At 36.9% G+C, this 26,243-nt stretch overlaps 1 protein-coding gene across 1 annotated transcript; it reads left to right on the top strand.

Annotated features, from left to right (window-relative positions):
* The first annotated feature begins 1,247 nt into the window (after positions 1 to 1,247).
* On the top strand, positions 1,248 to 26,157 carry tbc1d2b (TBC1 domain family, member 2B). The gene is made up of 13 exons (XM_073868804.1): positions 1,248 to 1,681; positions 5,539 to 5,683; positions 7,632 to 7,797; positions 10,933 to 11,105; positions 11,800 to 12,026; positions 15,203 to 15,571; positions 18,677 to 18,787; positions 18,958 to 19,154; positions 19,300 to 19,791; positions 20,066 to 20,186; positions 20,613 to 20,798; positions 24,031 to 24,152; positions 24,253 to 26,157. The coding sequence occupies exons 1-13, from the start codon at positions 1,343 to 1,345 to the stop codon at positions 24,446 to 24,448; spliced, it is 2,844 nt and encodes a 947-aa protein (XP_073724905.1). The 5' UTR covers positions 1,248 to 1,342; the 3' UTR covers positions 24,449 to 26,157.
* The last annotated feature ends 86 nt before the right edge of the window (positions 26,158 to 26,243 follow it).

Genomic DNA, 26,243 nt, shown 5'->3' with positions numbered 1-26,243 from the left:
TTCATAATATCTTCTTTGTATTCTTATACTCTAAATGGTTTAGTAAAAACAACCCTTTTAGGGAAAGTAGGTAGTTCAATAGTTTTGGTTAGAGTGGGGGTGCTTTTTAAAAAAACATTATTTAAGATGCCATAGCTCATGACAAGGAATATGTAAACATGTATCTTAAATAGACCCTAAGAGTAAACCGAGAAATATCCTGAGAGGTAGTAATTCATATATTATATATCAAATAATATATTGTGTGTATATAATAGCTATAAGTCATTATTATTATTAACATGTCATAATAATGTATTATCACATAAAACATGAAAACCCAGCCAAAGTCTTTTTTGTGATTTATTTGTAAAATAAAATCATTCATAATGTTAAGAATATTTTGTGAAAATATAACCTTGATATATTAAATAAATCTTACTGAATAAGGTCATGTCAAAGATTAAAATCAATGTGAATTTATGAGACTTTAGCAAGGATTATACAGACAGGGTCACATATGTGCAATTATTTGTAAAAAAAAAAAAAAAAATAATAATAATAATAAATTAAAAAGTTTAAAAATTAAACTTTAAAATTATTTTTTTACATTTTTAATTTTTTTATAAAAAAATGTAAAAGTATTAAATCATTTTTAAATATACTTTTAATATAATAGCCTACTATTATTTTATACTTTCTTTTTATTAATTTATTTATTTTTTAATATGTTTATTTCATTTTTACAAAAATAACAGGATACAGAAACAGGAGAATCATATGTGCAATTATTTGTTAAAAAAAAAGTATTAAATAATTTTTGATTAATTTAAATATATTTTTAATATAATAGCCTACTATTATTTTATACTTTACTTTTAATAATTTACTTATTTTTTTAATAGGTTTATTAACTTTTACAAAAATAACAGGATACAGAAACAGGAGAATCAAGAAAAAAGTTTTTTTACCCCAACCCCACCCATACTTTTTGTAATTTAATATTTTTTTGTATATTCTTCTTCAAATTTCACTTAAATTTTTTTATTATTACTATTTTTAATTACCCCTACATTTTATCTATACGAAATTCGAAATCGTATGCACCGAATTGAACAACAACATGTTTTATTTATTTTTTGCTGGAGAGGACGTTTTATATTTAACTGTGCTCAGATGCATTAAATAGATCCTCATTTTAGTGTTTTCCCACAAAGGTTAGTTCTGTAAACGCGATCGTATTTCAATACTGCATTTCCCATCAGGCCATTCGCCGCGGCACGAGAATGGAAGTCACGTGACGTCACGCGGATGGAAACTTTGTGCCCGCCGACAGAGAGAGAAGCAGAAAGTGGCGAGAAAGATGCAAGACGAGGATGACAGCGCTGCCAATCCCAACAGAAGCTCTCGGTTCCTGGCGACCAAGTCTCTGGATGTGACCGACTGCGATGTAACGACGGAGCAGGCTCCTAAATTATGCGGCTATCTAAACAAACTAACGGGAAAGGGGCCGCTCAGAGGGTTCAAGACGCGCTGGTTTGTGTACGACCCGAGACGGTGTTACTTATATTATTTTAAAACACCACAAGACGCCCTTCCGCTAGGACACATTGAGATAGGAGATGCGTGTTTCACCTATGATGTCGAGGCAGAAGAGGGGCTTTTTGAGATCCGCACTGAGGGGAAGGAGTTTCTGCTTAAGGTAACTGTTAGATACACTTCACAGATGTCTGGTTTACACATAAATCTGTCAACAAGAACAAAGCACATAGCCAGTTCTACGTATAATAAACTAGTATAAATTAGTATTTACTATGGTAAACTGAAGTAAAATTCTTGATTGTAGGATTAGGAGATGTTAGTGTTTTGAAAAACAGTTTATCAATTCACCATAGATTACTGTAATATACAACAATGTACTGAGTTTTACTGAAGTTGACTATACTGAATAGCACACGGCATCATTTTTCTTGTTAGTAGATTTGTACTGTATTTAATAACTTGAAAGATCATGACTGAACTGAGTCATGACTGAACAACATTGTACCTTTGTAACTTTTACAGTACACTGTCAGAAAAAATAGCCCCAGGCTGTCACTAGCGCAGCAGGTTTTAGTTTGTACCAATTCGGTACAGAATGTATACACCTTATACCAAAATGTACCTTTGAGGTACTAATATGTACCTCATGTACTTACATGACATATTTAGGTGTAAAGATTTGTATTACTATTTTGAAATAGTACCACCCCAGTAATAGCTAAGAACCAAATGTAGATGTATTCAAAGTACACAGAGTTCAATGTATAGGACTGCATTTTAAACGCACCACCACACTAGATATTAAACACTTAGGGGCGGTTTCCCGGACAGGGATTAGACTAGTCCTAGACTTAAACACTTTTAAGAGCTCTCCAAACTGAAAACAACTTTCACTTACAGATCTTAAAATACATCATGGCCCTTTGTTTACTTCAAGATGCACACAGGTAATGTTTTTAGTAAGGCATGTTATTTAAAACTAGTTATATTTCCTAATTAAACTAAGGCCTAGTCCTGGATTAAGCTAATCCTGGTCCGGGAAACCGCCCCTTAGTTCATTGTTGCTCTGAACCTCTTGTCTCGTGACTTGAAAATGTCAGACGATAACACAAGATTTTTGTTGTGATCAAGAGCTGTGCATTTGGTTGGTCCTCTTTACCAGATTAGAAAAAACAGGTTTTTTATTTAAATCTGTTAATGTGAGAGTTTTGTAGCTCAACTGGTAGGAGAGCATTTCTTTTGCAGTAGAAAGGTCATGGGTTCGATTCCCAGGAACACAAATACTGATAAGGTGTACCTTGAATACTCAGGAAGTTACTTTGGATACAAGTGTTTGCCGAAATGCTTAAATGAACTGTAAGTAGATATCAATGTTTTTAAAAATGTAATACACTTGATAATAATACAGCAGCTATAGAGACCAATGTCCTGACCTTTGGGACACTGCAGTTTAGCTAATTGTGTCACACTGAATATGTTTGTCATCACTGCCTGTTACTTCATTGGTTGAAAGAAATGTATTCAAAAGAGTATTAGCACGCCTGTTCTGACCTGTTCTGTGCATTAGGAATTTCGTCCAAGGTCCAAGGCTGTGGCTTGTTATAAATGTTAAATACTAAACAAAAGTCCAGGCAATGTGCAAAACAAACGTTATTAAACATAGAGGGGTGGTTTCCCGGACAGGGATTAGAATAGTCCTAGACTAAAATAATTGTAAGGGCTGTCAACAACTTGCACTGACATACCGTATCGTGTGCTAGGTACACACCAAACGCGTAGCATCGCGTTGCTCGCTCTAGATTACTCGCGTGATTTAACTTTGCCATGCATAGCGGGTGTTTTCGTGGCAATCAAGCCGCCCAATTCGCGTCATTCGCATCGCCCCGCGCGAGGACACGTCTGATTGCGTCTTTGCTTTGACTTTGTATGTAATCTACTCACGCAAATCGTTGAACTCGCGTTTGGTGTGTATAACCCATTCGAATACATTAGAGCCCTTTGTTTTGCCTTAAAATGCACACAAGTAATGTTTTTCGTAAGGCATGTTTGTTCAAACTAGTTATATTTTTTAAATAAACTAAGGCCTAGTCCTGGCTTAAGCTAAGCCATGTCCAGGACACCACCCCATAGTGCCTTCATAAAGTTTTAAACAATTTACCCGCACTTAAAAGTTAATACATTTGAATTATATATCAGGACATACTTTTATGTAAAAAAAAAATGAATATGAAAAATATGCTCGGTGTCAAATGATATAATAGCGACATCATAATGAAAGTAAAAAATTGTCACTTTCTGATTGTTATGTTTTTAATTGACGTTATGAGCTACACCTGTATGAACTTGAGGACCGACTTCATACAGTACATCCACAAATAGGTCTAAACGGACAAGGTAATAAAGAGCAATTGCAAAACTGTAAAATGCCATCAGGTTTGATATAAATTTGCCTTTTAAATGTGACTTTGGTGGTCGAAAGTTCAGCAAACCAAAACTATTCAGCCAAAAATTGCAAAAAAAGGTTCCTTCTCAGAAACTTTAAAATGCTTTCACACTGCCGACATGCTCGCTGCATTGATGATGCGAAAATGCGGACGGTTGAACATTTTGAGTTAAATCGCTTTATTCGCATGTGAAATTTGCGTCATTCACATGTAAAATTTGCGTCATTCGTACGTGAAATTTAAACTCGAATTCGCTGAATTTGCCGGCTTTAGCTAGCTTGTAGTCTCAATGTGTATACATTAGGTATGCACCGATATGGAAATTTTGGCCGATAGCGATAACCGAAAACTCTTTATATTTGGGGGCCGATAACCGATATATATAGGCCGATAAATATTCTTATTATTTTCACAATGAAAAACTCCCAGACCGCGGACATCTTGTCTTTGCGCTAGACTAGCATACTCTTCTTAAGCCCGCAACACGTGTCATCTTCGTGCTATGTCACAGAAAGCACCAATCAAAACTTCATATGGCCAGCAATGAGCAAGTGAAGTGGTTCAACAAACCAAAATAATCCATCATTTATCGGCTTTCATTTATCGGCTTAATTTTGCTGTCAGACCGAAAACCGATAATATTAAAAATAAGCAGTTATTGGCCGATAACGATATGTCAGCCAATATATCGTGCATCCCTAGTATACATTGAGACATTGATCACGCTCTTTACTCAATTTGAGCTATATATAGCTTAAATTTAGCAAAGAGCGTGAATGTCCGGCCTCTTCACTAACTTTCTTCCAAGCAAGATACATTTTATTCCTGTTTCTATAAAAGTACGGAGATGTGTCGTACAGCTGGGGGTCCACATACAGCGACAATGATTTTGTCCTCCATTGTTGTTTCATATTTCTGCCTCCGCTCGCTGTTGTAATCACGTTACTACTAGAGCAAGCTCCTGATTGGTTAACGTGGCATGAATATTCACCAAGGTTTAGATTTTTCAACTCGCATGGTTCGTACGAATGACGCATTATGCGCATCAAACGCCCAGAAAGCTTATTTCGCATCTGGTGTGAACGCACTATTAGTCTATGCTGAATTTGCGCTGCGTCATTCATGCCGCAGGATGTCTATTTGCGTCTGGTGTAAACGCACCATTAGTCTTTGCTTTTTGCTTTTTGATCGTGTCATCATTATATTTCGGTAAAATATTTTCACTTATTCGACTTTTTGCTATTTTCAGACGCATAGCTTCAGTTTCCATACATTCGGTGCATCACTAAAATATACTTTTTGTGTTTACTGTTTGTGGGAATCATTTGTTAATTGTTATCAGACTTTTTTGTATTTGCAGCTCCTGCGTTGTTAATGTATTTCACAGTAAAGGTGCAACCACACCATCATCACTGAAACATAAACTGGAACTGAGACCGAAACAAGCATGATGGTTCTCAAAGGAGACAGTCACATACACACCTGACCCTGTTCCTCTCAAGACTGCTGGTATACCGTAACGCCAAAATAAAGCTTTGGTTTCACACTGCCTCTTTCCTCTTCCTGCACGCAGGCACCCAACAGGCAGGTGATGCATTACTGGCTGCAGCAGTTGCAGCAGAAACGCTGGGAGTTCAGTAACTCGGCCGGCCACAGAGACAGCTGGTACTCTCCCACCCCCTCGTTTCCACACACGGGTCTCGTGGCCAAAGATGCAGGTGAGACTCACAGTAGCACGAAACCAATAGATGCGGCGCAGGGAAGAAAGATAAAATGCCAGATAACAGCCCTCCATTTATCTCATATATGTCTGATGCTATCTGTTAGCCATAACAGACATAGCTCAGCCTAAACAATCTGTTAACCTATAGTGTATTTATGGGTGTAGTCATGTGAAGTGAGTCAAAGGTCCCAAAGGCACATAGTTCCTCTAACCATGTGATGCATATCTGCCACCTTTCAGATAGACTCTGTCACTCACTGCTCGGAGGAAATTTGTAATTTGTAAAAATGTTGTGTCCATACTTTTTACCTGTGTACTTCATTTGTGTAGCGCACCTTACAACAATCATATTATGCTTGGGTTTAAATACATTTAGTAGATTTCATCACGTGCACACAATGATTGTTTTGACAGCATATGAGAGATTGTATTTGTTTTTCAGAGGTAGTTCAGTGGTTTTTGCTTAATGGGAACGTCTGTAGGGTTGAGCATTATTTTAGCAGTTCAAAAGACAGAAGCAAAACAAAGAGAGACCGTCTGCTTCCTCCTTACTGTCACTTTGACTTTTTCAGTTTGCATAAACAGATGCCCTCGTGAATGGCAGTGCATTAGTTTTTCAATTAAAGTGAGCAGCAATGTTCCTACTGACCTTTGTAATGTTAGTTGTTTGCATATGCAATGCAACTTTATATCCAGACAGACAACATCCACAGAGGTTTAAATGAACTCATAGCACAATGACACGTGGCGAAGTAGAGCGTTTAAAGTTACAGCTGTATTATTAGCTTCAAATTTGTTTATTCGTAGATTATTATTAATAAAGGGGGATATAAGGTAGCAGGGTTGATTAATAAATTTGGCTCACTGCTTCCAAAACATGAAGTATAATAATAAAATAGAAAAATTTGAACACAAAACATTGCCTAAAGCTATTTATGCAAGTAATTATGAATGACGTGGACTCAAATATTAATGTGTACATTTGTAAAGTAATGTGTTACTTTACTCGTTACTTAAGAAAAGTAATATTATTACAATATTATTACCCCCAACACTGCCTGCGATGTAACGGTACGGCGCAAAGGTGTGCAGTATTTTCAAATAATGCACGCCGCAAAGGTGTGCATTATTTGAAAATAATGCACACCTTTGCGCCATGCATTATTTGAAAATAATGCACACCTTTGCGCCGTGCATTATTTGAAAATAATGCACACCTTTGCGCCATGCATTATTTGAAAATACTGCACACCTTTGCGCCGTACCGTTACATCGCAGGCAGTGTTGGGGGTAATAATATTGTAATAATATTACTTTTCTTAAGTAACGAGTAAAGTAACACATTACTTTATAAATGTACACATTAATATTTGAGTTACTTTTTTTAAAAAGTAATGCGAGTTACTTTTCAGTTTAATTAATTCAATAAAAAAAATAATGTACTGAATTAAACTGAACAAATTAACGTAGAATTACGCCTCAGCCAAGTAAGAAAAAGTAACGCAAAAGTAACTTAAAATTAACGTAAGCATTACTTTCCATGAAAAGTAACTAAGTAATGCAATTAGTTACTTTTTTGAGGAGTAACTTAATATTGTAATGCATTACTTTTAAAAGTAACTTTCCCTGACACTGATCGCAAGTGTGTATTATTTTCAAATAATTCAAAGGACCGGAGTCAATTATTCTGCTTGTACCGCGGTTACCGCAGACTTTGCTCTAGTGGTTATTTTAAGACTCCCAGACAGGTCAGGTGTGCGTTCATCAAAAAATAATGCATACCCATGAAACATTTCTTAACCAGAAATCAGAATAAAGCATTCAACGGCCCATGATATAATGAATTATTAATAAAGTCAGTACAACATTCAAGTTACTGAGTGATACAGAATTAACAGGATTGGCAAATAATTGTCTCAAACCATGTTTGTTGTGTGTTTTAGAAGCAACACTATTCGAGAAGCCCTGCGAGACTATGGAAAGCGTCCGAAACGATTTTGCCCTGGATATGGACAGCGATGGACAGGTCGGGATCCATTCTGCACGTGGCCCTGTGGCTCCGCCCACAGCAGCTCTTAACTCTCTCAGACACTGGGGTTCTGGGCTCAGGTACCGTATGATACTAAAAAACTCAGACTGGCCATGCAATACAGTGATTTTGTTATGAAGTTGTGGTAGTAGTTTTGTAAATTGTGTATGTTGTGCATAGTGTCACTGCAAAGATCCGTTTAGGTGATGTAATTTGTAAGGCAGCCAAAGGGTTGAAATATAGCCTTCAGCAAAGCTAAACAAACCCAACAGACTGGAAATGGTGCAACAAGTCTAAGTTTAGTTTCAAGAGGCTTGGAATCCAGTTCTTCGACCCCAGATGTGAATAAAAGAAGAGTAATAAATATCATATGTTAGAAACAACACCAGAACATCAAGACTAATATATCACACGTGTTATACAAACACGTGTGGGAATGACGTCGCTGTGATGGGGTTAAAAAATGTCCAACGTTCTCCAACAGATTTAACTTTGTTACTTATTATTCATAACAAATGTGATGATGTTAAATCTCTAGTGTGTCTGGACATGTTGCTTATACATAATAGATTAGTGTAGCAATAAAAACCTGATCTATCACATACTGTACAGTATTATATAAGTTTTTTTGTTTTTGTTTTAATGGCCATCCATATTTATTTTTCCCTCTCTTTATTAAGATACAAAGAGAAAATATAGGAAATATAAGTCCCTTTCACACATACAGTCTTTACTGGTAATTTACTGGTAAATTGCAGTTAACAGATCATGTGTGAACAGAACCTTTCCGGTAAATCAGTGCTCCCAATTTACCAGTAAGACAGGTTGTAAGATTACCAGTAATTTACCGGTAAGAGCTGTGTGTGAACGAAGATTATAGGATTACCGGCATTTAGAACGGACGACGTCAGACCGTGCTGACAGCTTCGGGCCAATCATAGCGCTTTAATACAGATGACGCGTTTACCCCCGCACTGTTTACTGACGTTTCCACACACATGCTGCTTGAAAGTTGAGCACACCTGCAGTTTACGTCCAAATTTCTTCACCAAGGCTGTTAAAAACAGCTGACCGCCGAATTGCCGACGTCCTTAGCACGCTCTCTGTGAAGCCTAAAGTGCAAACAGTACTGTTGTTAAAAACGCATTTTCTGTTTGACGTCGTCTCATTCAATGTTGTTTGGTCATGAGCAACTTCGCGACTGTTTACCACAGACGTGAAAACAACAAAATACGGACCGTGGATATGAACGACGTGGATTGTTAACTAATACAACACTGAGCTCGCCGCGTGCTACAGGTACTTCCGCTTTCTCAACGAATTTACCGATATTTTGATACTGATGTGTGAATGATGTCTTACTGGTAAAATGACGGAACGCCACTGCGTGTGTGAACAGCACATTTTTGTATTTACTGGTAAATTCATTCTGGTAAATTCACAACATGATCTCACAAAGTTCCGTGGGATAGTCACGGAATTTTTTGCTAATTTTTCCGTGGCATTCTCACGGATCTCCGCATATTTCCGTGGTCCTGCCACGGACTTTCTTTTCCGTGGCATTCTCACGGATTGGTTACTCAACTGCTTTTTCCTATTTTCAAACCATTGTCGCTTCGGTTTAGGGTTAGATTTGGTGTTTACGTTAGTATGTCACTTTAAATATTGGTTTATACTATTTTTTCTGATGTATTCTTTTATATTTTCTAAACTTTAATCAATTGTCGCCTGGTGTTGGGGTTAGAGTTGGGTTTGGGTAGGGATGTCATTTTATGTAAATCTAACCCTAACCCGAAGCGACAATGGTAAGAAAATAGGACACAACCATTTAGTAACCAATCCGTGAGAATGCCACGGAAAAGAAAGTCCGTGGCAGGACCACGGAAATATGCGGAGATCCGTGAGAATGCCACGGAAAAATGAGCAAAAAATTCCGTGACTATGCCACTGAAATTCGTGAGATCAGGTTGTAAATTCATGGTAATTTACCAGAATTACTGTGTGAAAGAGGCTATATACACAAAATATAACAAAAACTAAGAACAAAAGTGTGATTTCCTGTGTGACCTCCTTTGAACTCTTTTGAGGAGACAAAAGTCATGTGGCTTTCATTTAATTTATGTTTAAACTTTGCGCCAGCAGGTCAAAAACTGCGTGAGATGACTCTTTTACATTCAGGCATGCCCAATTCTGGAAAAAAGCTCGGTAACACTTTACTTGAAGGGGTGTTCATGGGATTGACATGACACCGTCGTAGTCATGGCATGCCACGTGCCATGAAAACGAAGGAGATTGTAGCACATTTATGACAACTGTCATTAAGTGTCATTTGTTCAATTATGTCATTTTTAATGCAAAGATGCTAAAACTAAGTGTTAATACTATGTTAAGTAATTTTAAATACCTTAACAAAATGCAACTTAACTTTGTGTATGTGCACAATACATAAAAAATCGACAGCTAACAGAACTTGCTTTTACTCACAAAGAGGGTTCTGAAATGTTTTTACATAGAAAATTTTAAACGTAATTAACTTTGCAGCAATATGGACCCAACGCTGCATAATTAACCCATTATTGTACTGTTTTCATTTAATTTTATGTGAATCTGTCTCCAAATGCAATAAAATATAATTTTATCCATTTTAATTAGTATTAATTATATTATTGAATGAGAAATTTTATTTGTTAAACACATGGAGGAAACTTAAAAAAAAACATTATGAACGGAAGAATATTCATGACACTGTTATGAAACTATTATTAACACTTACTGACATTTTAATTACAAATTCAATTACTGTATTACTGTTAAAAGTGGTCAGTTATGTTGTCTTGGTAATGTCAAGTTTTCTTATCAAGTTATGATGTATTGGTTAATGTCAAGTTGTCGTCATAAAGACATTTCTAACAAAGTCATCTTTGCATTAAAAATGACATAATTGAACAAATGACACTTAATGACAGTTGTCATTCATGTGCATAAAATCTCCTTTATGTTCGTAGCACATGTTGTGTGTCATGATTATGAATGTGTCATGTCAGTCTTATGAACAACCCTTTAAGTAAAGTGTTACAAAAACCATGACACTTTTGTATTGTAATAAAGAGACTAAGAAATAATTATATATGATGATCACTATTTGTTGGCATGGTGGTTAAGATCAAATGAGCCTCTTTATAATTTGCATGTCCATGTCTCTTACCCTGTATCAGAAATAGCATGTCTCACTTGCGAGCTGGCTGGGGAGGAGAGAACAGACGCAGTGTGTTTTATACAGGCAGCAGTGAGGAGTGGGAGATGGTGGACCCTCCAACTAAAGACATACAAGAGCACAAACCTTCATCTGACAGCCAGCGGAGAGAAAGTCCTTCACACAATCAAAGATGTAGGATCATTTTACATCTGCTTTATTTTCTAGCAATCTGTTTTTTCTTTTAAGACAACAGTATCTATGATTTGTTTTGATGTTCTGTGAGATGCGAGAGAGGTTGTTTATGAAAGAACAGTTGTTTCCTGTTGTCAGTACTGTCATGCATTGACCAGGCGTGATATGACGTTCACTGTGAAGCTTATCAAAGCATTTGTTATATTGTAGCTGTATAGAGCCAGATTTTTCCACCAATTATATTGTACTATGTGTAGGATTACTTAGGACAGTGTAACAGAAATGTAAATAAGATAACTAACAAGATATCAAATATTAAAGAGAGTTTTTAATAGTAATTGTGTTATACCTTAAGGTATGTATAAGGCCATTCTGTCGAGTCATTATTTATCAGTTTATGTGACATTGTAAATTATTATTTTTATCAGACTCTTAATGGATTCTGCCAACAAACCGGTATTTCTGAATGCCCTGAGGCTGGGATTAAGCAGATTTAAAGCAAAAGTATTTAATATATGTGATATATACATATAGTATGTGGTGTGTATTCGGTTAATCTCTCATATTTGACAGAGATGGCGTTTTTTGGATCTGTGCTCTTCATATATTAAATATTAAGACTTTGTTCATGGTAAAATAATTCTACCTTATTTCTTATCAACCCCTCTGTATCTGCATGTTCGACTGTCCCCAGACTCCATTGGCTCAGCGTTCACGTTTGATTTCCGCAACCCGACCCGAATGAAGCGTCCCTTTTACATGGGCTCTGGGAAAGCCAGCCGCAGCACGGAGACCTCACCGCTAGAATGCAATGGAACCAAGACCTCCGAACTTCAGCTCCGCCTTCAGAGCCAGCAGGAGGAGATCAGCCACTTACAAGAGCAAGAGAACCGCCTCCGAGAGGAGCTCGCCAGTCAGAAGGTAAGATATATATGAATGAACGAATGAATGAAGGATTTGATTAAATTAATTAATTAATTGATTGATTGCATGGATGGATAAAGGAATAATAAATGAAGGGTTTGCATAAATTTTATTTGAAAATATGAAGTGGATGGATAGATGGATGGATTGATTGATTAATTAACTTTTATAAATTGAATGTATGAATAAATGGATGGATGGATGATTAAAGGGTATGAATGAATGAATGTTTGGTTGGATGGTTTGATGGATGTATGGATGGATGGATGGATGGAAGGATGGATTGATTGATTAAATTATTGTATTGATGGATGGATGGATGGATGAATAAATAAATAAAGATTTTTATAGATTTAATGGATGAATAAATGGATAGATGAATAAATGGATGGATGATTAAAGGGTATGAATGAATGAAAGAATGGTTGGGTGGATGGATGGATGGATGGAAGGTTGAATTGATTGATTAAATTATGGGATAGATGGATGGATGGAGGGATGAAGGAATGAAAAAATAAAGAATTTTATAGATTTAATGGATGAATAAATGGATTGATGAATAAATGGATGGATGATTAAAGGGTATGAATGAATGAATGGATGGATGGAAGGCTGGATTGATTGATTGATTGATTGATTAAATTATGGGATAGATGGATGGATGGAGGGATGAAGGAATGAAAAAATAAAGAATTTTATAGATTTAATGGATGAATAAATGGATTGATGAATAACTGGATGGATGATTAAAGTGTATGAATGAATGAAAGAATGGTTGAATTGATGGATGGATGGATGGATGGATGGATGGATGGATGGAAGGCTGAATTGATTGATTAAATGATGGGATGGATGGATGGATGGAGGTATGAATAAATAAAGAATTTTATAGATTTAATGGATGAATAAATGGATAGATGGGTCATTAAAGGGTATGAATGAACGAATGAATGGATGAATGGATGGATGGATGGATGGAAGGCTGAATTGATTGATTAAATTATGGGATAGATGGATGGATGGAGGGATGAAGGAATGAAAAAATAAAGAATTTTATAGATTTAATGGATGAATAAATGGATTGATGAATAAATGGATGGATGGCTGAATAAAGGGTATGAATGAATGGTTGGTTGGTTCGATGGATGGATGGATGAATTGATTGATTAAATGAATGGATGGATGGATGGATGGATGGATGGTTGGTTGGTTGGTTGGTTGGATGGATGGATGGATGGATTGATTGATTATTTGATTAAATGATTGGAATAGTTGAAGAATTCGATTGATTTAATTGGTGAATAATTGGATAGATTAATAAATGGACAGATGTATGGATGGGTGGATTGGTGATTGATTGATTAAATGATTGGATGGATGGATGGATGGAGGAATGAATAAATGAAGAATTTTATAGATTTAATGGATGTATAAATGGGTAGATGAATAAATGGATGGATGGCTGAATAAAGGGTATGAATGAATGATAGAATGAATGTTTGGATGGATTGATTGATTGATTGATTGATTGATTGAATAGTTGGTTGGTTGGTTGGTTGGATGGATAGATTAAATGATTGGATGGAAGAATGAATAAATGAAGAATTTGATAGATTTAATGGATGAATTGATTAATGGATAAATGGATGGATGGATGAATAAAGGGAATGGATGGATGGTTGGTGGGTTGATTGGATGGATGGATGGATGGATGGATGGATGGGTGGTTTGATTTAGTGGGTTGATGGATTAATTGGATTGATGGATTAATTGATTGATGGATTAATAGGATTGATTTAATTGTTTAGAAAGAAAAAAATAATGATGAGGGATTTGATTCATTGACTGACTGATCGGCATGAATGAATGAATAAATGAATGATTGACTGACTGACTGACTGACTGACTTGGAAAGAATGAATGAAGGATACGATTGATTTGATTGACCACCCGGTCGTGTGAACGAACAAACAAATTATCTGCTGGGTGAATGAATGAATGAATTATTTATTGACTTAATGAAGGATTTTTTCATTTAATGAATGAATGGTAGATCAGGGATCAGGTTAAAAACTATAATTGCATGAACTCTAGTTGAATGTTTACCTTGGCTTGTATCATATTTTTATACAGTAGGCTTGTCAGAGCTGTTTGCCCACAGTTCCTCATTTTGTTGCTAATGCGTAAAATGAGGATTTCCCTTGTGTGTTGTGAATGCAAATGTTGACACACTCTCTTATTTCGTTTGCTTCTACGTTTGTAAGTCTTACATTTGAACATTGTCTTGTGTCAAAAACAGCCATACGCTTTGATGCAATACATCCCTGTTACTTTAAGTACATTGTGAACTTTTCATTCATGACTGTGCTACTGTGTGCTTTTCTGTAAAGGTTTCATCAGATCTAAAGCAAGCCGTCTGAAAACAACAGAATGGGTATTGGTTTTGTGTGTAGATGAAAAAGTTATGAGCTGTCCGTAACAACTTTAATATTTCTGTCTCTGTTCTGACCTCAACACGTTGTTATATTAACAAGTACTCCTAAGGATTTGCACAGTTTCAACTACTTTGTTTTAATTATTAATTTGGTCTGTTAATGACTGACAATGCTAATATATCTTCTTATTAACATGAAGAACATGGTAAAATATGTTTATTATCTATGTAGCTCAGTAAAGCATTGTGTTAGCGGCGCAAATGTGTTCGATTTCCAGGGAACATGCATACTGATCAAATGTATAGCTTGAATGCGCTATATGTCAGTTTGGATACAAGTGTCTGCCAAAAGCATTCAATGTAAACACATATCAAACCCAGGATAACTCGGTCATCATTCCCTTATAATATATTTTTGTCATATAACTTAGTTATACTACCTCAGGGGACACGCATGCAAATCAAGAACCAACCAAACTAGAGACATGTTTGAATTCATTTGGTGTAATGATTTTGTAATTGAATTGAGTGACTTTTTTGCCAGTTGTATACAAAGAAAGGTCTGCATCTCTGCAGCAACCTTTGACCTCACGATCAGACTTTAAATATAGATCAATAACAACTGAGGAATCTGAGTTTGTTTGGCCTGGTCACTTGAGGTGTGTCGACGGGTCACTGTGCTGTAATGAAATGTCTTAAAGGTTTTTGTTTTATGTACCATTGTGTCCTCCTCTATCAGGAGCTGGTCCGTCTCCTCCAGCAAACCTTACGGAGCTCCCAATGCGACTGGCGTTCGACGGGATCTCAAAACCATGACCAAAGTGAGGCAGGTAACGCCCTGGCAGAGCGGGACGGACAGATCAGTGAGCTCTGCGGTCATATGGAGAGGCTGGCGTTGGAGAAGGAGAGTCTTCAGAAGGAGCTGAAGGGTTTGAAGATCAAAGTGGGGGAGATAAATGAGCAACTTGGCATGCTTATGGAGACCATACAAGCTAAAGATGAAGTCATCATGAAACTTTCACAGCAGAGCGACGAAGGAGAAACGCAGAATGCTGAATGCAGCTCGCCGGATGCCAACAGAGAGAAACAAGAGCTGGACATCCTAAAGGTAGTATAACAACCAGCACTTACAAATTAATATGTATGAATATTTATGAATGTATGATCAGAGCTTATGGTGAAATAAGAGCAGGGTTGCCAGGTTTTCAAAGTGAAACCTGCCTAATTGCTACTCAAAAATAGCCTTATTGCTTTACAGGGGTAAGATCTTTTGCAGATTTTTCGCAGGGTTCATCTGGGTTATATACAAGTTTTCTATATAATCTTTATGGTATTTAATGTTAGATGTAGGGCTGTCACAATAATTAAATAATCATCTCATTGCGATTGTTTGACCTCATCGCAATGATTTCAGATCACCTCAATGATTGCACATCTCTCTAAAAAACCCAAGGGGGAGCTGGACCGCCTGTATAAATGAGACAATATCAGATTACTTAAATATGTGTTATGTGTAATAAAATTTACTGCCATGTGAACCTTGCAAAATATTTAATTTAAATAATCACAACAATGTATGAAAATTATTTCATAAACAAACAAAAAAATTATGAGAATTAAACGTCAAAGCACTAAAACAGGCAAATAATGGTCATAATCGTCACAATTTATTAGACAATTAACCGTCAGACAGATTTCATAATCGTGACAGCCCTAGTTAGATGTGCAACAAAATATTGATACATGTGAGTATCGTGATATATTGTTTGGCAACACTGTGGCGACACAAAATATAGATTTTTTTATATAAATCATTCAAGATTCATGGCAGTTGCTTTGTTTGGAGATTAAATCATGACCACTACATAGCATTTTTCTTATTTTTGAACTTAGATAGGGGCAGGAAGTACTAGCATAGGGGCGGCGCACCACATTTATTTATTTTTTGCTACGGTTTGCATATGTTGGTGTGTTCTAAATGACAGCTTTTCTAAAATTATATCCGATTCCTAAAATAGGAAATAACCCAATATAATGCCTTGCTTTAAAAATATATGCAATATAAACCCATGTAGCCCTATGTTGAAGTATAATGAAACAGTTTAAAACCATTACAAAATAAATAAATATAATAATGATGTTATAATAATATCACATTAAATGTAAAATAATGTTTATTGATGTTATGATGACTTAAATCATCAATTAAGAGAAAACGCTTTCCTGCCAATGACGAGTTTTTCTGGCAATCCATTTTTCCTTTATTATCCATAATTAATTAATTTTAATAAATTACGGTGAAATGCCAGCACATCCAAAACCCAGAGGGTGCTTTGTGCAGAAACTTTTTTGCCGCAACAGAAGTACCATTACAAACGCTATTCCAGGAAATATCTAGAGGCATATTTATATTGCTGTTCTTCAAATTGTTTGAGGTATTTTCAGGATAATAAATTATATTTTGAATGATTTTGTTTAACGAGTGACTCATAATGATTTTAGATTGATAAGGACTTCCTACTGACAAAACGGCGTAATACATGCACAAGCTGTGCATGAAACACAGAATCGAAGCCTTGCGATTCAGAATCGATTTCAGATAGATACTTTTAATGGTAAATGCGATTAATCGTCACAACCCTATTATCCACCAGATGGCGCTCTTATCCAACTTGTAAAACCCGGAAGCAACCCCTTAGGCCAAACTGTAAGTACTCCGTGTAGGTTTTGAGGATCGCTCTGAATCTGATCTCTATATAAAAGTCCTTCACAAAAATGCAATTATCTCAGCTTTTTGCTTAAAGCCGCTCTATGCATTTCGGCGTTTTTGTCAAACAGCGACCCCTAGAGTCGCAGGAGAATACTTGCAACTGTCGTAATTTTCCACTCTAGTACTCCGAAGATAATGACCAGGTAATGTTTCAAAATTTCATACAAATATTAGGCTACTGCATAGTCTACTAAACTACAGATGATGGTAAAAGGATATTAAGAAGTTTATTTCAAGTGTAGAGGGCATATAATAATAAAGTACCGCGTTTGCTAGCTTATAACGTTTTTACATGATTGCAGCTAAATGACAAGTAAACATTACAAAATGCCATGACAAAGTTAATTGTGTACGTTGCATTATTTCATAACATTGTTCGTTATAATGTCACTATACATGATTATTGCTATTTATCATAATAGTTTGCAAATTGTGCATGTTTACACTATTTAAGTTACAACCTCTAGGCTTATTTATGTCCTGATAATTTTGTGAGATATCGACAACTGTTGTCATGATAATCGCATGACATACTACAAGCAAGCGCAAAAACATTCAACACAGACCGCAAACAAGTTTACAAATGAGAGATTTACTTACTAGTCCATCAACAAGATCGCCAGATCAGCATCCCATCCAGTGCTGTCTTTTAGCTCACGCCAATGAGTAAAAACCTAACCGAGTGGGACTCTTGTCTGGTTCCTAACGCGGTCATATCTCTTTTCCTACTCTCTTCCGAACGCGCTTTCTTAACTTTTAAATCGTGAAGCCTCATGTCTCAAATTCGCACGTGCAGTTGTTGTTATAGGCTTGATCGACTTCATGCAGCGCTGCAAGAACGGACAGCCGGATGATGTCAAAGTGCCGTCTCGGATTATTCTCGCGGTACTTTGACGTCATCCGGCGGTCGGTTCCTGCAGCGCCACACAAAGTCGAAGAAGCCTAACGTGTGTGACGTCGTTGCCGTAAAGCAAGTCGTGATTCTCGCGAGATTTGTCAGGGGCGGTTCTCTCAAGCTTGCATTGCTGGTTTTGCTAGCGGCGTCCTCACCGAGCTTCAACACGAGGATGATTCACTCTACTATGACTTTGTTTACCACTGAAATAACTTTGAAGCTGTTATATTAAGATAAAATAACTGCATAGTGTGTCTTTAAAATGTTAAATTTTTAAGAAACATACCCATATTTAAGAAAAATTAAGGTACGATGAAACAGGTTTTTTTGTTTGTTTGTTTTTAAAGCAGGGGGACTGTTCCTTCATTTGAAATATTGTGTGTTTATAAAGAAGAACATTTTCTAGAAGGCATTCAACTTTTGGGAAAATCATAAAAAATGCTGGCGCTGGTTTGCAACTTTTTTTAATACATGGGTGGGAAAAGTGATGATATATAGAGTTTCTGTTTGGTGCCCTAAATTCAACATAGTTTTTTACATTGTTTCAGGACAGTCTTCAGGGCTACAAATCCCAAAATAACTTCCTGAACAAAGAAATCCTGGAGCTGACAGTTTTGCGAAGAAATGCTGAAGCTAGAGAAAAGGTTCTGGAAGCAAAGGTCTGTGTGTGTGTCTCGTCTGACAGTCCTTAATTCTTCTAAAGGAAGTACAAAATGACAACTACTCATTGCATTTGTGCTATGTTTGCATTTACTTTTACTTTTCCCCATTGTCCTGCAAAAAGTTTTTGTTTGCTGAGACATCGTTTTTGTTCTCTCTGCTCCAACAGTGCACCAGTTTGGATGCCAAGCTGTGTCAGGTGGAGAGTAAGTACCTGGTTCTTCTGCAGGAGATGAAGAAACCTGTGTGCTCATCAAATGAGCAGAGCCATAGTGGAGAATTCATCAGTCTTCTGCTGGAGGACGCACTACAGGTGGAGAGCACGGACCAACAAGAGCACCCCATCCTCAAACCTAACGCTGTCAGGTACCACAGCCTTCTTAAACTCGAAACTTTTTTCATGTAATGGTGAAATGATTTCATGTAGGTTTTACAAACTTGACTTGGTCATATTTATATGTTCATTCCCTCATAAGCATAACACATTAAACTTCTCACTATTTTCAATTAGTGAGTATGACATTTATGGCTTCAAGACGGTGCCAGAGGAGGAAGATGACGAAGAAAAACTCGAAGCTAAAAAGAGAGCGCTGGACCTCCGGTCTTTCTCCCTAACAGACCATGAGACGTCGGTTCGAGTGAAGTGGGACAATTACCTGGCCATCACTATGAACAGAGAGATGGTCCGATCTCCGGAGCTGAAGGCGTTGATGCGAAGCGGTGTTCCCCATACCCATCGCTCAAAGGTGTGGAGGTGGTGCGTGAACTTCCACGTGAAGAAGATGCGCGACAGCCAGCCGAAGGATTATTATCTGAACCTGCTGAGCATGGCGAGCGATAAACCCAACCCGGCCTGCAAGCAGATCGAACTTGACCTCTTGCGGACGCTCCCTAATAATAAGCATTACGCCTCCCCGGACTCAGAAGGAATCCAGAAACTCAGGAACGTCCTGCTGGCTTTTTCCTGGAGGAATCCAGATATCGGATATTGTCAAGGTCTCAACAGGTAATGGATCAAACAATTAAAGATTTCTGGTTTATTTGTGAGACTCAGTCCAAATCACTCCATGGGGAATTAATTATACTCGTGAAGATAGTTATATTGCTCGATTGCAAATACATTAAAGGGATAGTTCACCCAAAAATGTGTCATCAGTAGTCAATGGGGCTCAGAAATGGTTTGGTTACAAATATCTTCCTTTTTGTTCTGTACTGTAAAAGAGAAGTCATTAAAAACAGATCTGACTTTTGTTTTGGGGGGGATATTTTAACTCTTTTCGACTGGCAGCCATTACACTTCTTTATTTGGATCAAGAGGAGGCTTTCTGGTGTCTCGTCGCCATTGTGGAGGTTTTCATGCCACGGGACTATTACACTAAAACGTTGCTTGGCTCACAGGTTTGGTCACAAGCTTGACTTCTTGCTCACAGTCGAAAAAAAATCTCCCTGAACGCTGCCAAGGTTTTAACATTTTATGTGAGCCTTTGAGCATGTTGTCGTTTACGGAGTATGAGTCACTAGCATCATGCTAACAGTACATTTTTCTATTCAGTCATCTTTAAAAGTTTCTTGTTTTGTTTTATTTTCTGTGTCTGTTCCTACATAATAACATGTTAGCATATTGTGTTCTTACACGACATGAGAACTGTCATGCTATACCTTACATTTTGGTTACCGAAGTGGCTTTTTAAATTGAGACCATATTATTGGCATACTACTTCATTGCTAACATGTGGCTATAGTCAGTGGTAAATAATAAGTTCTGTGACCTAAAAAAACATTGTTTGTATCTTCAGCTGATGATTTGGGTTTTTTTTGGTACAGGTAGATCAGCGTGTGTTTAAGGACCTTATGAATGAGAAGTTACCCAGGCTTCATGCTCATTTTGAGCATTACAAGGTGGACTTCTCTCTTATTACCTTTAACTGGTTCCTGGTGGTGTTCGTGGACAGCGTGGTCAGTGACATCCTCTTCAAAATCTGGGATGCTTTTCTCTACGAGGGACCCAAGGTGCGCAGAGTGCTTTGTTGTAAACTTATGCAATGTTCCTGTAGCTCGACTGGTAGAACTTTACGCTAGCAACGCCAAGGTCATGGGTTTGATGTAACTTTAGAGGTCTTCTCAGGCTATGTCCACACGAAGCCGGTGCATTCCCCATCCGATCATTTTTTTCCTTGCTCTAAAAAAATAATCCGTAAACACGAAACCACTGAAAGCGGTGTAGTATATATGCCGGACCAGTATGGGGCGCTGTTATTCTGCCACAGATATACACTATACACGAAGAAGAAGACTTTGAGCTTGCACATAACCAACGTATGGTGTTGTCCATTATCGCTTGTTGGTCACCACAATTGCATAGAAGCAATAGATTTTGCTTTAATAAAGCTAGTAGGCTTTAGTAGCTTCAGTAGCACGAACACAATCACGTAGTCCGCCGTTATTGTTGTTGCTGTTACGTGTGACGCTTCCGACACGTGATGTAATGACGTTTTCGCTTTACAAAATATACGGATTGGCTGTACAGACGAAACCGCAAGGGTGTCGGTTTCAGATTTATCCACTTTAGGACCCGGTTTCAAAAAATAGCAGATTCAGTCTCCCAAAACGCCGGATCCGTGTGGATGAAACGCCAATACGATAACAAATTTATACGTATGCAGTGATACGCGTCTCCGTGTGGACAGCCCCTCAGATCCAAAGAAATTTACCTGACCCGAAATTACCCAAATCACTTTTTACCTAAACCCGACGTGCATAAATCATTTTTTTAAAAGAAAGACCCGACCCGAGACAAACCGACAAAATTAGACTTGAGTCCGACCCCACCCAGATTTCATGTAAATCATGCTAGCTTTATGCTAAAGCATGCGAGCTTCATGCTAAAGCATGTTAACATCATGTTAGCTTCATGTTAAATCATGCTAAATCATGCAAGCTTCATGGAGCTTCATGCTAAATCATGCAAGCTTCATGTTGAATCGTGTTAAATCATGCAAGCTTCATGCTAAGTCACTCAAGCTTCATGTTAGCTTCAGGCTGAATCATGTAAAATCATGTTACCTTCATCCTAATCCTGTTACCTTCATGTTTAATCATGTTACCTTCATGTTAAAACATGTTACTATCATGTTAAATCATGTTAGCTTCTTGTTAAATCATGTAAACATCATGCTAGCCTCATGCTAAAACATAATAACATAATGTTAGCTTCATGGTAAATCATGTTAACCTCATGCTAAAGCATGCAAGCTTCATGTTAAATCATGTGAGCTTCATGTTAAATCGTGTTCGCTTCATGTTAAATCATGCAAGCTTCATGCTAAATCATGCAAGCTTCATGCTAAATCATGCAAGCTTCATGTTAAATCATGCTAGCTTCATGCTAACATCATGTTAAATCATGCTACCTTCATGTTAATTCATGTTAACTAGTGATAGACCGATATATCGGCCGGCCGATATATCGGGCCGATATTTGCGAGTTTTATGTGTATCGGCATCGGCCGATACATGGCTGCCGTGTTTGCAGATTTTTCCGGTATAATTTACAGACAGAGTGCTGGAACCCGCAAGCGATTGCAGGTCATGTGACTAAAAACAACCAACCTTTCCACGACAACATTTAAAGCTCGGCTTAACAGCTGATCATAGCTGAACAAAGTGGGGTTTTTTCATCTCTATGGGGCTGTTTCCTGGACAGGGATTAGACTAGTCCTAGACTAAAATAAATGTAAGAACTGTGCAAACTAATAACATCTCTTTTTAACAACATGCCATTTTTTACATAATTTGTATGATGTAAATTGAGTGAGCAAAACCAGTATCGGCTCCAAATATCGGCTCAAGAAAATCGGCAGCCTGTATCGGTCATCGGCTAAGGCTGATGAAACAAAAATCGGGATCGGCATCGGCACTGAAAAATCCATATCGGTCGATCCCTAATGTTAACATCATGTGAGCTTCATTGTAACATCATGTTACCTTTAAATGTTAAATCATGTTACCTTTATGTTAAATCATGTTACCTTCATGTTAAATTATGTAACCTTCATGCTAAATCATGTTAACATCTTGTTAGCTTCATGTTAACATCATGTTACCATCATGCTAAATCATGTTAGCTTCGTGCTAAATCATGTTAGCTTATCATGTTAGCTTTGTGCTAAATCATGTTAGCTTATCATGTTAGCTTCATTTTAAATCATGTTAACTTCTTGTTAAATCATGTTAGCTTCTTGTTAAATCATGTTAGCTTCATGCTAAATCATGGTAGCTTCATGCTAAATCATGCTAGCTTCATGTTAAATCATGCTAGCTTCATGTTAAATCATGCTAGCTTCATGCTAAATCATGCTAGCTTAATGCTAAATCATGCTAATCATGTTAGTGTCATGTTAAATCATATTAAATAATGCTAGCTTAATGTTAAACCATGTTAACTTCATGTTAAATCATGTTAACATTATGTACGCTTCATGTTAAATCATGTTACTTCATGTTAGCTTCATGCTAAATCATGTTAGCATCATGCTAAGTCATGTTTCCTTCATGCTAAATCATGTTAGCTTTATATTAAATTATGCTAGATTCATGCTTAATCACGTTAGCATCATGTTAACATAATGCATAAGGATCTATTTACCTATCTACCTACCTACCAACCTACCTACCGTCAAACTGTACTCTCAGATTAGGCTTTCTCAAGCCAACATAAAGTTTGTTCAGACTTCTATCTAGTTTTCATTTGTTATCTGACGATGACACCAAGTTAACCGCTACAGTGTGCATTCAAAATTGATTGACAGGTCTGGCTCAATAAAAATTAACCTATTGCCAGCCACACGATGTCGCAAACGCTTTTGGCTAATAGACGGGTCCGTTCGGCAAAAACACATTCTTTCTAAATTGCCTGAGACCCACGGCCACTAATATTATACCTGCCTTTGTCCGAGGCAAACGTGAAACTTTTAGACCCGAACCCGCTCGGGTCGTACCTCGGGTTTTTGGATCTTAGTGGACCCGTGAAGACTGCTAGGTTGATCCCCAGGGAATGCACTAGTTATGATTTCCTTTTTTTACAGTTACTTTTATGCATTTGGTGAAGACTTGGTATCGAACACACAACCTTTTGCGCTACTAACACTATGCTCTACCACTGAGCTTCAGGAACTACTTTAACTAACATTAATGTTGATATTTTACTATGTGTGACAACTTTGACACCTTTTTATTTTGGCAGATAATGTTCAGATTCGCTCTTGCACTCTTCAAGTACAAAGAAGATGAATTTCTGAAGCTTCAGGATGCAATGGCCATTTTCAAGTACCTTCGCTACTTCACCCGTACCATCCTGGATTCAAGGTTTGGGCTTTTGATGGACTTTACCTTACCTGTTTACCTGCAGTTGAACCATTGTTAATCTTGATAGTGAAATGCTAATGCAAGCTTGTGTCTCTCATAGAAAATTGATGAGCATTGCCTTTGTCGACATGAATCCCTTCCCACTGAGACAGATCCAGAATCGGCGTACTTTCCATCTGGAGAAAGTTCGTCTGGAGCTCACAGAGCTGGAAGCCATCCGCCAGACCTTCTTGCGGGAGAGAGACACAACCCTGGATGGTCGAACACTCATCAGTGATGATGAGGAAGACGGATAAAACAGCCAATAAGGGACCTGCACATCTGAGAGTCACCTGTAGTTGTCCATGTTTAGTTTTGTATTAGATTTTATGGAAAATCAGTATTGGGATTTTTTTATGTGAAAAGGCAAAGCTAATCATAATGTGGCATTCAGGGACGTAAGAACAGTATTCCTCTTCATCAACCAATGTTTATTGATCTTTTTTATTGTCTTGAATTGCTTTGACATTCCATCCATTTGTACATACAAAGTAATAAAAGAACTAAAGTACTTTATATTGAGCCAGGTGTGGATTGTACAAGTGTTAAAATGTGTACACACTTATGCTGGACAAAATACAGTATAGGTGTACAATCCTGGACACCAACGTATCCTTTTGTGATAAGTCAAACTTAGTCCACTGTGTGTTTACATACTCTTGGTAGATTGTATATCAACACTTTATATCGCCTTTGTAATAAAATAATTTGATATTAATCACATTTTTGCAGATTACAAGGCACTTTTGGTACTTTTACAAACCACTTTATTAGTCATTTTTTCTTAAATGAGGAAATGGTAAGATTCCTGTAGTATAAACCAGGCTTATGTAATCCAGGGATGAACCTGCCAAACATAGCAGGCATAGTTAAGGAAATTTCACAAGATTTATCTATCAAGTGACGTTAGACTCATTTGAGAACATCTTGTTGACATGATTAATAAATGACTATCCGTCAGGTTTCGCAAGCATCACTTCTGTGTTTAGGTTTTACGAGCACAATGCACAATTGCTGACGTTCAAATTGTTTTATTGGTACCTGTTGTGTTGTTTTCAAACTTCAACTTCTTTTTGTGTTTCTGTTCTTTGCTTCAATTATTAAAAGTCTTTCATCACAGTCAACAGACGCTGCTCAAAATGACCATGTTGATGTGAAAAATACTTAGCATTTTGTTGGGTGCCGAGCATGTATTATGTTTAATGTGTCTGAAATGTACTTAAAATGTAAAATTCATTCTCAAAGGCCTAAATGATGAGATGATTTCTGCGTCAATTACAATTTTCTACGCAACTTTCATGTATCGCTTGGCGTAATCATTTTGAAGGCATTTACACGTGTTTGCTTTTTTGTTATAACCTATTAATACACATACAGTACTTTGCAGTTTATTATTGGAGTAATTGTACAATTAACATTTCTTATTCCTTCATCTTACCATTATGGTATTGATTTTGTCAAGTGTTCTCTGAGCGGTATAATTTTAATAATTTTTCTATCATTTCTGATTTTCTATGCATTCTCTATGAGAGCTGGTCTCTCATAATCTCTTTTTTCCACTAGCACTTGCTTTCTGATTTGTTTTAAGGGTAATTTCTGTAGCAATGTTACTTATGTTGCCAACTCAATTTTAACAAAAATGATATTTGACAAGTTTGAGTTTCAACACTTTCAATACAAGCCATTCATTGTTCTAAATCTTACATCTTTCATTCTGTAGTGTTCATTTTATTTTGTTGTTATGTTTGTTTATAGCACAGAATAAGTAAGCTATGATTTATTCGTCTATGTTGCTGTTGTTCAATGCAATGCATTTATCTGTAACGCATTTATGCTGTGCACAAATTCTGATGAATTCCTTTGAATGTTACTGAGGCATATCTTTATCACATTACGTTCCTATGAATGTTTTTGTTTACTTTTGCATGACTATCTAGTGCACAATAAACTTTTATTGCTTACAACAGTAGGTTTCCGTCTTTATATGTTTTAAAACACTTGAACTGGCTCTTCATAAACAATACTAGAGTTACAAATGATGCAAGGTTTTGC

This window comes from Misgurnus anguillicaudatus, chromosome 6, assembly GCF_027580225.2.
Source record: "Misgurnus anguillicaudatus chromosome 6, ASM2758022v2, whole genome shotgun sequence".
In the NCBI taxonomy this organism is placed as follows: Eukaryota; Metazoa; Chordata; class Actinopteri; order Cypriniformes; family Cobitidae; genus Misgurnus; species Misgurnus anguillicaudatus.
The sequence above is the reverse complement of the archived record's forward strand: the minus strand, read 5'-3'. Positions and strand labels throughout refer to the sequence as shown.